Here is a 16,033-nt window from a genome sequence, read left to right on the forward strand (position 1 = left end):
TCATTTATTTGATCTTCCAGGATTTTGTTCAATCGATTTGAAACAAATAAAATACAAATTAAAGAAAAAAAATAAATGCTAATGGCGATAACCAAGCAAATATTACCAAAATTGTGAAGAGGTTCAATGACTTCCCATCTGGGTTCTGATCGACAAATCATTGAGACATGTTGTAAAGCAGTTTCTGAAAAGATAAAGCAATACAAAACAATTTATCAAAATAGATAAAATTAGATGTATTCACAAAAGAATAATAAATGTGTCTCATTTTATATAAATATAGATGTATAAGCGGCCTGCTAGTATCTCTAGAAGCCACTATTTGTTCACGCATGGAATATTGTTGCCACATCTAGGCTGGTGCACCAACCACTAGTCTATCCAAAAAAGAGCCTCTTAGGTCTCAAACTGTTTACCAAGCTTCAGCACCTGTCCCATCACTGCAACGTTGCATCCTTCTGCTTGTTTTACAAGAACTTTAATGGAATGTGTTCTGATATTAATATTTCTGACCAATCCAACAATAAGCAAGATCCCACCCCTTCAATGTAGAGACCCTCAGATGGCAGCAAGCTTTCTACTTAAATAGCTTCTTTCTTCAAACCATTTGCTTGTAGATTTCCTTCCCTGCTCCTGAGTGTATCAACATGCAGAAAGTTAAATGTAATGTTAAAGATCTTGCTGCACAACTCTCCACTTAAGATGTCCCTATAAATCTGGCTCTTTATTCACAGTAGTTCCTTACACCTCGGTGGCAATGTGCTTTAAAAAACAAACCAGTAATAACTGATTTGGTATTCGTCCTTCATGGGATATACCAGCTTCCTCTGACGAATTAAGTTCACAAAGAATATCAAAGGAATAGGCATAGCCGCATGCATACCCTGAGAAATGAGAAAATGACATACAATGCCTAGCATTCTCAAATGATTACCTGTCTGGTACTGGCCAGGCTCCACATCACTTAACATTGGTAATCTAATGAGAACGGTGTGTCAATGCGGTGATAGCATAGTGAATCTTCAAGTGCTAGGAAGTAGGTCATTGGGTAACAAAAGAAATAGTAAATAGGATTTATCACTAGACAATAGGTATCAAAATAGACAAAAAAACTTTGTATAAGATGGTTGATCGGGGGTGACAGTAGTAATGGACTTGAGACATATTTAGATTTAGTTTGCTGGGATTGACAATGAGTTTTATGCCTTTGTGGAATGACTATAGGGTGCGACAATTAATGAGAAATAATTGATGGATGTTGAACTTAAAGACAGTGCCCAGTTGGGAGTGTTTAACGACAGTGATCATTAACACAATAATTGACCAATGATAGTAAAAGTTAGATGCATGAGGAGTTGTGAGTTGGATGCAGAAGAGAGTACACTGTGATCGGGAAGGCTTTGGAAGATCAAGATGAACTGATGGCAACATATGAACCAAGTCTCGACAGTAGAACATACATGTGGACTTTAGCATTTAGAAGGTCGGGGATATCACACATAAAGCCAGAGTTCAACAAATATATACGTAGTGTCGGAGTATGTGTCTTTTTTTTATTTATTTTTATATTAGCGGCATTACTCGGCATTGCCCGGGTGTTTGGAGGTGTGTGTTGAGCACAAAAAAATGAAAAAGTGTTAGTAGGCAGGCAGGTTCGAACCCGCAATGCGAAGGCAGAAGAGAAAGTGAAAGAAAACTTTACATCTTACCGATATGCTACAAAGCCATATGAAGTGAACAGCATTCAAATTTACCACAGTCAAGCGAAAAGTTGACTTGCTAAGTGAATAAGTTCACGCAGGTGCAGAAATGAATGTTGGCTGAAGGACAGTTCAGCTTTCCGCAGTTTCATTTATTTGTTTCCCCACGATGTTGGGGAGAACCAGCTCCCCACAAAAAAGGAGTGTCCAAATGAATAGCAATTGTCTGATATGAGGGGTTTCCCCCACATTGATCAAAGCTAATTGTTTTCTGGACATCCCAGCAGAAAAGTCGGGAAGCTGCCTTTGCTTTCAATTAGTTTCGCTTTTATACGAAAAACACAAACAAACACACAAGAGGATAGAATAGCGTGAATTTTATAAAAGTCGATCAAAATAAATGTAGACATGACGTCCCTTCGCAAATCGTAGATATTATGATCTAGGGAGTATATAAAAAGTTCTTGAAAATAGTACCCCCCACCCCCTTTTATATATATATATATATATATATATATATAGATAGATGTATGAAATTACAGCCACTTTTGCCTTTTATATATACAGATGTATTATACCGTGTTCACTGTTGACATGACCAGTACGGCGATAAGAACAGAAGATGAGAAACAAAGCCACAGTACACAATGTTTGGGGGTCGGTGAGTCGTCGAGTGAGGATAGCACGTTGTGTCACAATGCAATTCTGCCATGTATTCACTCCAAACAGAGTGAAAGTAAGTAACATATTGCTTAGAAAAAAAAAAAAAAAGAAATTAATTAGTAAGTGATATTTACCAGAGAGATTTGCTGAGTAATTTTCAGGGTCTAAGAATTTCTTGACAATCAAACAACTCGCCAAGAGTGGGTAGTTCATCAAATTATTCAAGTATTGCTGTGAAAGATAAGTAGATAAAAAGACATTTGATGATGCAGCAAAATCCATCTCCTATCAGCAACAGAATATCATATGAAACGTTAAAACTAACAAAAAGTTTACATCTTGATTCATTTCGATTATTCAAATTACTGTTCACATCTTCAGTGTTATACTCACAATATTTCAGCCGATGTAACCTCCAACCTTCTTCAGGTGCATCTTGTTAAAATCAGAAATCTTTCTGGCACAGTGCCACTTTGATGTAGGGGGCTACTCTTAGGGACATAAGTTGCAGGGATACTATGTAGGGAGTTTAGCAGCAAGATGCCTGTTCACATTACACTTTAATTTCTGCATGTCAATATAGGTGAGGAAGCAGGAACCCGGAAGGGAATTCCAAAATCTAGTAGTTCTGAGAAAGAAACTATTAGACTAGAAGGCTTTCTTACATCTGGGGATCTCTACTGTGTAGGGGTGAGACTTTGCTGCTTGTCGGGCTTGATAGGGGTATTTACGCCAAGAGAGTGCAAGGGCTTGTAGTTTGTTGGAGCATCCACCATTAAAATACTTGTAAAACAGGCAGAGGGATGCAACATTTTGTCGGTAGGACAGAGGTTGAAGCTTAGATGACAGTTCAGGACCTATCAGGTTGGCGACTCTTTTGAACCCCCTCCAGAAATGACAGACTAGTAGCAGATGCACCAGCCCAAATGTGACAACAATACTCCATACATAAGCAAATGGCGGCCTTAGAGGTACAGGATACTTTCAGGCATAAGTAACTTTTTAGTACAGTAGAGAAAGCTCACCTCCTTCCATGGGGGTAGCATGCTCTTGTTCCATTAAACAAGATGAAGTAAAAGCCTTAAACAATTCGCAAAGTTTATTCCTTGTATCATCCACACTGAGGATTGAACCTGAAACCTCCAAAAGAGTGTTATTCACAATTGAATTTTATCTAGCATTTATCCATTATGCTATGGGTTGAAATTTCAGAGTTTGACAAGACACACCTGAAGAATGTCAGCGGTTACATAGGTCAAAACACTGTGAGAATAACATTCAAGGTGAGAACAGTAGTCCGAATAATCCAAATAATCAATCCACATCTAAAAACTTCAGGAACAGTTTATATCTTAGCTTTTATTTTTTTTTTAACGACCATGTGTTCAGGTATATCTTTACCCTGAACACTGGGCCGCTATTTTGTGTCGTATAATCGTGGATAACAGATAGGCATCGAAAGATAAAAGGATAATAGTAAAGAAAAAGTTTGATGTACCTACATAAAAATATCTTGTCACATAAACAGTTTGTTGAAGACAAATGTAAAATGGATTATAAACATGGAAGGTGGTGCACAATATAATACAAAAAGGAAGATCAGACATTAATATAAAAATATTACTGCTCCGATTACGTTGTACTATTTTGGAGTATATAAGTGCTAGCAGAAAAGACTGACAGTGTTAAGGTTGGTGAAGGCTATGCAAATATGGCCAGCTGGTTAAACCACATATGATGACTTTGAAAGACCAGCCAGGAAGAGGAACTAGTTTTTTCTAACTTCTGGATCCCACGCCCTGATATTGGTCAGAATAAGTTTAATTGCAAGAACTGTGACACCAGGGTTGGAAAATGTGATTGAAAAGTCAGCACCCACAAAAGGGGGCACTCTAACCTGCAAAACGTACCTGAGCAGCCCCCATCCGTCGACATTCCCCAGTAAGGGCGCCTCAGACAATTAGCAATAAATTAACCTCTTCTCAATCAGAAAAGGCAAAGCTTGGGAGGGTGGACCTCCTAGAACTTCACAGAACTAGCATTGCACTACAATCAACAGGTATCACATCATTATAGTAATGGTCTCATCTCTTTTAATCTTAGGGGCCCCGAGGATAAAAATCTCTAGCTGGCTTCTAATTTATTTCCAAGGTAAATAAATTAGATGATTCTGCAGTAAATAGGAACATTCTTTTATATAACACCATTTTTATCATATCACTCTTCCCATATGATGCATACGTTCTCATTTCTGATTGTAGTAAACAGAAAGTTATTACATTCCTGTGCATTTGTTGTCTCTAGAAAATGTCTATGATTATTCTTTGCACAAAGTTATTTGCCACAGATTTATAGAGCTAACCAGCATTAAAAAAAAGCTGGTTCCTTTTTGCTGTAAAGACAAAGGAGAAGAACAAGACTTTTTTTTTTTTGCTATCCATCCAGAGCTGGAGCAGCTACATTTGGAATTGAAGATACTTTTTGGTGCTTCATGGTTCTCTAGGATTATTTTAATGTTTTGGATGTTTGTTTTTGAAGCAATTAGTTTTATTAAAAAATAAAATAAAAATCTGACATGAAAGAAAATTGGAAACAAATGGAAGAAATGGTTATTTCTCAGATTGACAAACTGTTGTGTCAACCCTAAGGAGGAAAAAGATCCTTCAATCCAAAAAACAACAATAAATTACTGCTATGAGTAGAGTAAAAAATATCTAGCAATACTATTGCTAGAAATATAAGTGACAGAAGTGGGCTGACAACATTATTGAAAATTTTGTTCATAAAATATATATATATATATATATATATATAAACTGCAAAAATTGTTCAAAATTTGGTCACAAAATGAGTGAGCAGTGAAGATTTAAAGCAGTTCTAAATGAGTAAAATTAACACTTAACCATATATTCAAACACTACCGAGTTTGAATGAGATATATATATATATATATATATATATATATATATATATATATATATATATATATATATATGTAGGCAGCTGAGGATTCCCGTTTTCTATTTTAAAAAATTTAGTTTAGATTTTTTTTTTCATCCTCATATAGTTGAATTCTCTTTTTGTAATTATAAACTTTTTAGAAGTTGGATTATGTAGGTGCTAAATCTGCAATAGGTTAAATTTAGTTTTTTTGTTTTTTTTTAATTTAAACTGTATTCTGTGTTTTTATTTTTTTTATTCAAAGCTTTTTAGACTATATATATTATAAACTAATGAAAATTTGAATGCCTTCAGTTAAGTAATAAATAACAAGAAACGAACATGCATATAATTTATATTTTCTGTGTGTATAGGTGGATGACACGTGGGCAGTAAAACTCATAACATTAGCTTCTCCAGGAAGCGCCAACTCTAGCCATTGTCACAAAGTTGACAAATCTTAAATATAGCTTCATTTTTGTTTCAGAACTTTTGATTGAGAATTGATAATTTCTATTATTTAGATTATTCCAATTACATCTTGGACATTATTTTCAATATTTATTGTCCATGTGGCACAAACGGTTTAGGTGCTAAGTAATAATCAGTTGTAAGGAACAGTTTTCTAGAGGTTGGTTTGGTTGTTTTATGGCATATTAATTCTTTTTAGGTTATTGCATGCAAAATCCGGTCATTTTGATAAAAGATTTTACGCTTCAAGTTCTTTAGATCTTCAAATATTTATTCATGGTGTTCGGTTTGATTGTTTTGTAGTGGAAAATTGTTTTTGTTTTTACAGAACATAATTAATTTTTACAAATGGAAAGGAAAAAAAAATAACATCAATGTTTAGTGCATTTTGGTCAGGAAGTTGATATCTTCAGATAACAAGTTCTGGAAAATGGAAGCCCAATCCTAAGAATATAATTAGGAATTGCATTAGAAATTCTACTCAGGAGGGCAATCGACATCTGTGGATTAAACAAAGAGTTCTACTCAAAATTCCGTACAGATTCCTGAGTTTACGTTAGCCAAACCATTGCGAAAATAACATCCAAGATGAGAACAGTGGTCCAAATAATCCAAAATAGCTACATTCTGTTTCACATAATTTTTTTTCTTTTTTGTAAAAAGGTTGAATTTAATATTTTCAATTTCAGATGTGTAATCTTGTAAGAAAATTGATGGAAATCCTTTTCCACAACACTATAAAGAATACTGAAAAATATCAGTTTCAACATTCTCAGCTGTCAAAAGTTCAATTGTCTTCCTCAGCCCATCCTTGTTACAGTAGTTCTCATATGCAACTGAATACAAAAATCTAACTACAAACACAATCTGTTTATTTTTCCACTGAAAATCGAGTGACCAAACGTGAAAGTCCACATGCTTCAAAACTGGTATGACAAGTGCTCAACTAAGCTTTAATCTATGGTCCCCCACTTCATAACCTACACTCGTCTAGCTACAACCACTGTCAACAATTTCCCCTGTCCATACCTTAAAATAAATACAAATTCTGTGAACAAATTTTCTGTCCTAAAACTGTCCGCCTCTGGAACTCTATACTGTGGGACTGCTTTCCAGTTGGTTGGAACATGGTTGTTTTCAAGTCCAATGTAAACAAGTTCTGGTTGAGCTATCCTCTTAATCAAATTTTACCAAATTTTTTTTTTTTACATGGAAGTCACCACTTATCTACATTTACATTTCTGTCACCACTGATTATTACACGCTGTTATCTCACCAACCTTCCACTCATTAACCTCTATCCTCGAGTGGCCTTCAGGATTTGATAGTGATGATTCCCATGTACAAAAAAAAAAAATAAATAAAATAAAACTTCATTATTTTTCTCTATTGTTACAGTAGATAATATTTAATTCTCCATTTTATTTTGAACCACAAGATGAAATAAATCTCTTATAAAGATCTTGTGAGAGCTTAAAAGTTGGACTTAAATAGCATTTCAGTTGACATATAAAACTGATTCTGACGAGCCAATTTTTGTTTGTTGCATGATTGTTACAACATACCTTGTTTTTTGTTTTTTTTTTAAATTTAGTTCCCCACCGGGACAATTAACTGATAATATGGAAACAATTTTTTCAATTATGGCCGGAAAAATCAAATTCATCAAGGAAAAATAACTCATATATATTTTAAATTAAAGAATATCAAAGGAGTTATCTTCCTTGAATATCAGCCTATCAATTGATGATGTAACAATCACAACTCCTATCAACATGAATACATTGAACTAAAAGGTATAGCTTGAGTGTTAAAGAAAACAAAGACCGTGGACAGATACATCACCCCACCCCCACCCACCCCGTCCATACACTTAATTGTCAGACATAACAGTAAAAAAAAAAATGAAAAAAAAAAAAAAAAAAAAGATCTTTGTTAAGTACAAATTATTTTAAAAATAACCATTTTACTTTTTTTGATTAATGTAAGCTAACATTGCTACGCAATGTAGCCCAGGCACATAGACAACAAAATAGAAGGGTTAATAATTGAAAGCTTGACTTGTGGCAGTGAAAGCCAACTTGGAAAATGTAGCTGGTCCACATGCCTGCCACATTTGATGATGGAACCATGACTCACTATAGCATACAGAAAAGTCAACCATGGACAGACATAGACTACCTTGACTTGTGATGCAATGTTGCCCAGGCACATAGACAACGAAATAGAAGGGTTAATAATTGAAAGCTTGACTTGTGGCAGTGAAAGCCAACTCAGAAAATGTAGCTGATCCACATGCCTGCCACATTTGATGATGGAACCATGACTCACTATAGCATACAGAAAAGTCAACCATGGACAGACATAGACTACCTTGACTTGTGATGCTGAAACCACTACAAGAACAGGAAGGAACAGTATTATAAACTGTCCTGGGACAGATATTCCAGATAATATAAACTATTTAATTTCTTTATATTGATGATATATTTAAAAAAACTTATGAGAAGTGTTCCAAAAGTAATGTCTCCTATTTATTATTCCATTCAAATGGATTGGAGATTGCAAATTGCATTGTTATGATGACTGAACAAGTATTCATGTCCTGAAAGTTTCATCCCTCTCTTGCAGATATTGGCAGTGTGGGACTAAGAAAGTAAACCTTGTCATGAACGTGCATCAGAAACACAGATACGTCATTAAATTCCTCCATGTAGAAAAAATTGAACCGATCAACATTCACTGGCGTCTATGAACGTTTATGAAGTTAACATAGTCGATGTCAGTAACTTAGATTTTAGAATAATTACAGTTATGCGAGTGACAAAGTGCACTACAGACAACCATGCACAGTCACCACCTCTTCAATGACAAAAATACATTGAATAGTGACTATGAAGAAAAATAAATTGAGGAGCACTGAAGGTCACTTGTTTTAATGGTATCACTCCTGTTACCATAGATCTTCAACTGTGTTTTTTTTAGTTAAAAAAATACATACTTTACTTTTGGAGCAACCCCCGTATAAAAATTTTAATCATTTTTATGGATTTCAAAATTGTAGAGAACTCTGAATATTTTACTTTATTGCATAGTTGCTTTATATATTAAACTAACATTGCTACACAGCATTGCCTGGGTACAGTGGTAACAAAATAGAAATATCTTCTTGTTTAAAAATTCTCTACTTTGATGACATAAAATTGAAAAAAAAAAAAAAATTTTTTTAATCACACTTGTATATGTCTAAAAATGTGTTACATTTTCAAATATCAAGACAAAAAGTACTATTTCACACCAAAGATTAATGAAAAAAACAAATGCTCTAAATGTCACCCCCTCTCCAATCTTTCTGGCAAATTTGGTTTCCCCCTCCCCTACATTCTGTCCAATTAATGTTCAAAAAGAATACATCAGCTATAAGGGTGAGTCTTGTGCAGTTGCTGTCTCTTAAGTGGACATGCATATAAAGAACAGTTGTCTGTGTGTATATATGCGTGGGAAGTTCAAAAGATAAGCTGCGACGACTATCATACGCCTGCTGCAAGGAAATAGTGACTTTGCGTAGAAGAAAACTTGGAGCCGTTTGATTTTGAGACAAGTGTTGTAATTATGCAAAATAGAAACTCTTGACAGTTCAAGATAGCTGAGTTAAAGGAGTGAGATTTTTTTTTTAGCTTGAGAAGAACACATTTTTTGGATGTTATATCATTCGCATGTGTTTCTGACTATTGTCAGTTTATCTTTTGTTGGTGAAATGTTACTGCTGCTAATACTAAGAGCAAACATATTGGTTGTTGTTGAAGAGAAGGAAATAATCCGGAACAAGTGTGTATTCTTTCAACTCTAATTTATATGACTAAAATAGAAATTAATTACCCAAATATACTTTACAATATAAAAAGATAAACATGAGATCTGCGTGAATTTAAACAATAGGTTTCAGCATATTTTACACCTGGGTAATGCCAAATCCACTTACTAGTTCATTAATACATTTAAAGTATCAATATGACAGATGTTTATTCGACTTTTATTTATATTTTTACTGATGAACATTGGTGGAGGTATGCACTCATCAGGGTGTTTAGTAATCAACGCCAAAAAAATGAAGCAAACCAGTCATATCATGATAGCGATAAGGGAAATTGGGATTTTTTTTTCTCATTTACCTGCAATCCTGATTGGCGTTCAGCAACAAACTCTCGACCCATATTACCAAAAACTCTTTTGGGTGGCAGCACCAAATCTACGTTGGATATGTGCAGCTCTGTGTCAAGGGTGACAAAATCACTGTAGCGTTTACGAATTGTCCAGCTGTTATCAGCCAGGAGACCTCGCTGGACTCTGACGATGTATTCCTGCAATTATAAACAGAGAAAAATCATACAAAAAAAAAAAAAAAAAAAAATTATCATAAAATCGGTCGTTCCCAACCTTTAAACTGTGACACCACCCTGTGATGTAACTTGTGTTGTGGAAAATTTTAAACTTGAAATAACTTTTTATGTTTACATGTTCCAAATGATTTTCCTCATCTTTATTGTAACTGGGTTTACATTTCAGCCATTACATTGTAATATAATGGTGGCCTAATGTGGCAAGGAAGTGACGTAGTGAACGGGAAGTTGGCAGATAGATAGAAAGCTAGAAACGTTCTCTTTGGTTTCATCTGTGGAACAAAGCAGACATGTTTTTGATAGGTCTAATATTGTATACTGCAAAGAAAAAGGCTTAAAAATATATATTTAAATGGGAAGTTCAACTTGTTATTAAAGTATTGTTTGGTCGGTACATTTATTAATTGAACCAAATATCCTCCTTGTCCTCCTCATAACTTTCACTTTTCTCTCTCCGCCTCATGTGACCAAAAATATAATTCTAGTCATTTTGATAAAGTTTCTCTTAATAAAGAAGCAAACTATGTTTTTGATTTGAATCCATCTTCTATATTCTATGGGTGTTCTAATTTTCTATTAATTTCATTAGAGTTCATCCTTATACATTTTTTTTTTAACTCTTTAAAAAATACATAACAGTAGCATAAAAAGAAAGATTGACTCTAGTTTATATATTAATTGAACTATTGTTTTCATCTTTAATATTATTCTCACAATGTTTCAGCCGATGTAACCTCCAATCGTCTTCAGTTGCATCTTGTAGAACTCTGGAATCTGTACAAAATTCCAAACTAAACAATTTATTTTTTTTATTTAATTTATAGGATTAGCTTGTTTGGGGATAGTGCAGTCAAACCAACAAATGAGTACAGGTCACAAAGCGAAATATACAACAAGCCAAGCATGCAGAGTCCTCCTCCATGAGTGAAAAATTTACTTTCACCATGACTAAGGTTTGCGTAAAATTTTTTTAAAAATCAAGGAGTAGTTATTGAGAAAAGTGCAAACAAATGAATGGGCAAACGATTTGGGGGCAATTTTACCCCTATATTAGCCCTTAGGGGTTAACCAGAGTTATCCTGGAAAATCTATTCTGGCAAAAATTTTCTTTCACCATGACTATTGTTTGTACAAAATAAAACAAATCCGAGGTGTGATTATTAAGAAAAGTATGAACAAATGATTTTGGAGCAATTTTACCTCTATAATGCCCCCTAGGGGCAACAAGAGTTATTCCAGAAAATTCGTTCTGGCAAAAATTTACTTTCACCATGACTAATGTTTGTGCAAAATTTTTTAAAAATCCAAGACATGGTTATTGAGAAAAGTGCAAACAAACGAATGGGAGTGAATTACTAGGTCCAATCCCTCCTTTGTCGATGGACCAATAAATGTTAGCATACCTCATGAAATTTATTTTTCTACCTACCTGGCTCATATTTTGTGTCTTTTAAAGTAGTTTTAAATACTCTTTTTTTTTCAACTACTACATTCAATTTTTACGAGGTGTTAGCCAACAAAGATGGCCGTCGCATCAGCAGCCATCTTTTGTTAATACCTTGTAAAAATTGATGAAACGAAAGCATTTTAAAATTACTTTAAAACACGCACACACACAAAGTAGGTAGAACAGTAACTTTCATTGGCTATGGTGACATTCATTTATTGTATATTTTTTTTTTTTGTCCTTTTGTATTCATTTGTTGGCTTGACTACACAATCCTCGATTGTTTCTGTTCAATAAGGCATGGCCAAATCTGAAGTAAATTTTATCTTATTTTTAGTATCACCCGTAGTAACATGTATGATGTAAAAGATGTTAAGTAATAATAAGTTCTAAGTTGACAGTTTTATGGAGGTTGATGGTTCAATCCTCATAAAAGGCGATACTAAGAATAAAATAAAAATTACTTAAGACATCTACTTGATCATGTCTGATGGAACAAGAGCAATCTACCCCCAGGGATTAAATAATGGCTTCCGCTCAAAATTCCGCACGGATTCCAGGGTTTGACAAGACGTACCTGAAAAAGTTACATTGACTAAAACGTTGCGAGAATGACATCCAAGTGGAGAATAGATTGAATAATCCAAATTATCATTTGCCATCTCAAAAACGAAATAGGATTTTGTCATCCTTCAATGGCTTCTAAAATTATACTAAGTTCCAAAAAACCACTAAGTGCATTGTTCGTGTATGGATCAGTTAAATAATGTGGACTCTGACTTAGCTAGTAGAAAAAACTGTACATTACAAAAATAGCCTTCTTTTATGAAAAATCTGTAAACTAGAATTAACTTGAAGGAAGTGACAAATTATGGGAAGGAAGAGTGAGTATAAAATCCAAAGAAATAGATAAGTTATGCTCGTTTTGTTTTATTTTTATATTTTTAATTTAAAAAAAAAAAAAAAAAGAGAAAATATTTTGCTGTTAGCAAAAAAGATTGGTTGGTAGGTTGTTTTTGTTTTAACAGCATATCAATTATTTTGGGGTTATGTCAAATCCAGTAAGTTTGGAAAAAAGTTTTTATGCTTCAAGTTGTTTAAATATTTATTCATGGCGTTTGGTTTGTAGAAGAAAAAAGGTTTTGTCTTTGACTTTGCAGAACATGATTAAGTTTTGCAAAAGGAAAGGGGGGGGGAACAATATCAATGCTTGATGCATTTTTAGTCAGGAAGCCAGTATCTTCAGACAGCCTAATATGGTAACACCAAATGCTCTAACAGGTATTACCACACCGGGCCAAAGTGGACTTACGTCCAATCTATTATATAAATCTCACCTGTCTGTTTAAATGTATGTATGTATATATGTTTGTATGCTTGCAAAAACTTTTGACAGAGGCGACGGATTTTCATGAGATCGGTATTGTTTTGAAGCTCGACCCTTTGGACGACAAATATTGAAAACTTGGCTCAAAACATTAATTCCTTCACCCTCAGCTGGGCACTTTTCTACAAGAAGGGGTCGATTTTTTCACTGATATTTTCGAAAGCTATTCCCTCTTTTTGATTGACTAGCCTTAATTTAAACATTTGTCACTTCTAGTTTGGCAACAGCAAAGACATCACGGTTTTTTTTCCACATTCCTTTCCTCCTTTGTGGTAGGGGTTCGAGCCTACCTGCCTACTACCACTTTTTTTTTTTTTGCTCAACACACACCTCCGAACAACCGGGCACTCAGGCTGGTAGTCACTAAGAGGCAACTACACATTCCCTACATCCCTTACTTTATGGGGCCTCACTACTGGATGTCCTTTAAGGTCATACCCAGCATCACAAAGACTGACAATAATTAAGAAATTAAGATTGCTGATTGTTAAGAAAAAGACAATAATTAAGAAATTAAGATTGCTGATTGTTAAGAAAAAGACAATAATTAAGAAATTAAGATTGCTGATTGTTAAGAAAAAGACAATAATTAAGAAATTAAGATTGCTGATTGTTAAGAAAAAGACAATAATTAAGAAATTAAGATTGCTGATTGTTAAGAAAAAGACAATAATTAAGGAATTAAGATTGCTGATTGTTAAGAAAAAGACAATAATTAAGGAATTAAGATTGCTGATTGTTAAGAAAAAGACAATAATTAAGAAATTAAGATTGCTGATTGTTAAGAAAAAGACAATAATTAAGGAATTAAGATTGCTGATTGTTAAGAAAAAGACAAAGGCCACAAATACAGAAAGGCAAAACCTCTTTTGAACTTTAACTTCTTTACAAAATTGAACCAAAATATTTTGCTTGTTCTAAAAAAGTATCATGACTAAATTTAAATTCCATGGCTAATTTATATGAAAAATCACTTATCTCTTCTCCTTCCCCTGGCCCAATGATATCAACTAACTTCTTAGAAGATAGCTGTGTTACCACAATTAAACGACTTTGGTAAAAAATTAATTTGATAAGACATTTTTTTCTTGACCTCATTAAATACATATTACATTCACGTGCAGATGAAACGTAGTTTAATTCTTGATAGGCTGGTATTGGGCCTGACTTTCCCTTTTGTAGCTCGGATCAATTGTAAAACTACTTGTAAAAATAAAATTTTCAAAAAAAAAAAAAGAAAAAAAAAAGGGTGGAGGGGAAACTAGCATGATTCGTACATATTTTGAGGCTTGCCCACAAAATTTAACTTAAAAAAATTACATATTTGAGACAACATGAAATGCCGGTTTAGAAAAAATGAGCATCGATTAACTCACTTAGCAACTTTAACTTGTAAACCAAGGTTGAATTTGTTTTCAGTTTTCGTTGTTATTTCTTTAAATGCAAATATGTGTTTGTTTTGAACTTACGTGATAGATATATGCTTGTCTACAATCATAAAAGTTATATTTGTTGTTAGCATAAAGCGCTTTTATTTACAACTCTTGTCTCAGGAACTTAAAGAATACCCCCCCCCCCTAAGTAACAATACTCTGTAGCAAACCTATTTTATGTGGATCATTGTTTCTTACTTACAATTATATATCATCATAGTGATGGAGATCTCAAAATAAATAACATTACTCATTCTGAAAAATATGTGCTAAAGAAAGTTTATCCACTTTGCCAAAGTTACTTGCAAGAAGTCGTGGCATAGTGCATATTTGGGAAAATTCGGTTGCAAAGTTACACTCTTCTGGAGGTTGAAGGTTCAATTCTCAGTGCGGGTGACACTGAAAATACAATTGCAAATTGCTTAGGACTTCTACCCTGTCATGGCTGATGGAACGAGAGCCTACTACACCCGTGGATAAAATAAAGGGTTCTGTCCATAATACTATGCAGATTCCCGGAGTTTGACAGAAAAACTCCATAGTTTTACAAGTTACTAAAGAATGGTTGGTTGGTTGGGTTTGTTTTACGGCATATCAACCCTTTTCAGATTATTTAATACCGAATCCAGTGATTTTGAAGAATTTTTTTTTAATAGAATACATTTGTTTTGTTTTTTTTTCAAGCCAGTTTCTATTTAACCCATAGTTGAGACCCTAACAGGTACTAACATTCCGAGTCAAAGTGGACCTGTGAGCAATGGCAATTAAGGGATGGCTCCACATTTCTCAAAGCCCACAAGCTGGAGCCTCACCATCGCATATAATTTAAGGTCCTATCCTGGACCTAAAGAAGGTTGGAGCTTGTATAAGACTCAGGGTGAGAACAGTAGTCCGAAGAATCCAAATAATGCTACACGTTCTAAAGAATATATATATGCAAAAGAGCATTTTACTTACTGCAGCTGAATGCAGAAAATATTTAATCCAGATTTAGATTTCAATATTTTTTGTACACAAAAGCAGGAGGTATTATCGCTCTACAGAAACAGTACTCACTGCTACTCTTTCACAACATGAACTAATTTTCTATTTATCATTTTCAATTGAACAGGAAGAGAGAGAAAGAGAGAAAGAGAGAGAGAAAGAGCGTGTGAAGGCAAGTTTGTTTACAACAAGTAACAACCTCATTCTGTATGATTATTTAATTTATAGTTTTAAAAAGGAAATAAAAATGCAACGTTAAATCCTCATACTTTTCTTAAACTGCAATTTAATTTTAAAACAGAATCTGAGATATTGAAAAAAAAAAAAAATGCATGCACAAATAAAGTTTGTTTACTACCATTTAATTCTATAAGATTATCCAATTTTTACAAGTTACTTGATTAATATTTATTTTCGTTTGTTTTAGCTATTTTTATTTTATGGCATATCAACCCCTTTCACGTTATTTAATGCTGATCCCAGTAATTTCGAAAAATGTTTATTATATATTCAAATATCTATTCATGATGCTTGGTTTGGTTGCTTTGTTTTACGGCATGTCAACCCTTTTGAGGTTATTTAATGCTGAATCCAGTAATTTTGGAAAA

General features: G+C 33.8%; 1 protein-coding gene across 3 annotated transcripts in view; it reads right to left on the reverse strand.

Annotated features, from left to right (window-relative positions):
* LOC145293669 (PX domain-containing protein kinase-like protein) overlaps positions 1 to 16,033 on the reverse strand; it is a 97,601-nt gene that overhangs the window by 57,191 nt on the left and 24,377 nt on the right. For all 3 annotated transcript variants that reach the window (XR_013869746.1, XM_080140048.1, XM_080140057.1), the window contains exons 2-4: positions 9,947 to 10,135; positions 2,498 to 2,594; positions 107 to 184 (exon numbers count right to left, since the gene is read on the reverse strand). Coding sequence is in view for 2 of the 3 variants with exons in the window: in XM_080140048.1 (XP_079996174.1) it covers positions 107 to 184; positions 2,498 to 2,594; positions 9,947 to 10,135 (364 nt within the window). In the remaining variant the exon portion in view is untranslated. The remainder of the gene's footprint in view (positions 1 to 106; positions 185 to 2,497; positions 2,595 to 9,946; positions 10,136 to 16,033) is intronic.

The sequence above is a fragment of the Euprymna scolopes genome, chromosome 2 (assembly GCF_053919585.1).
Source record: "Euprymna scolopes isolate OS-2025 chromosome 2, ASM5391958v1, whole genome shotgun sequence".
NCBI lineage: Eukaryota > Metazoa > Mollusca > Cephalopoda > Sepiida > Sepiolidae > Euprymna > Euprymna scolopes.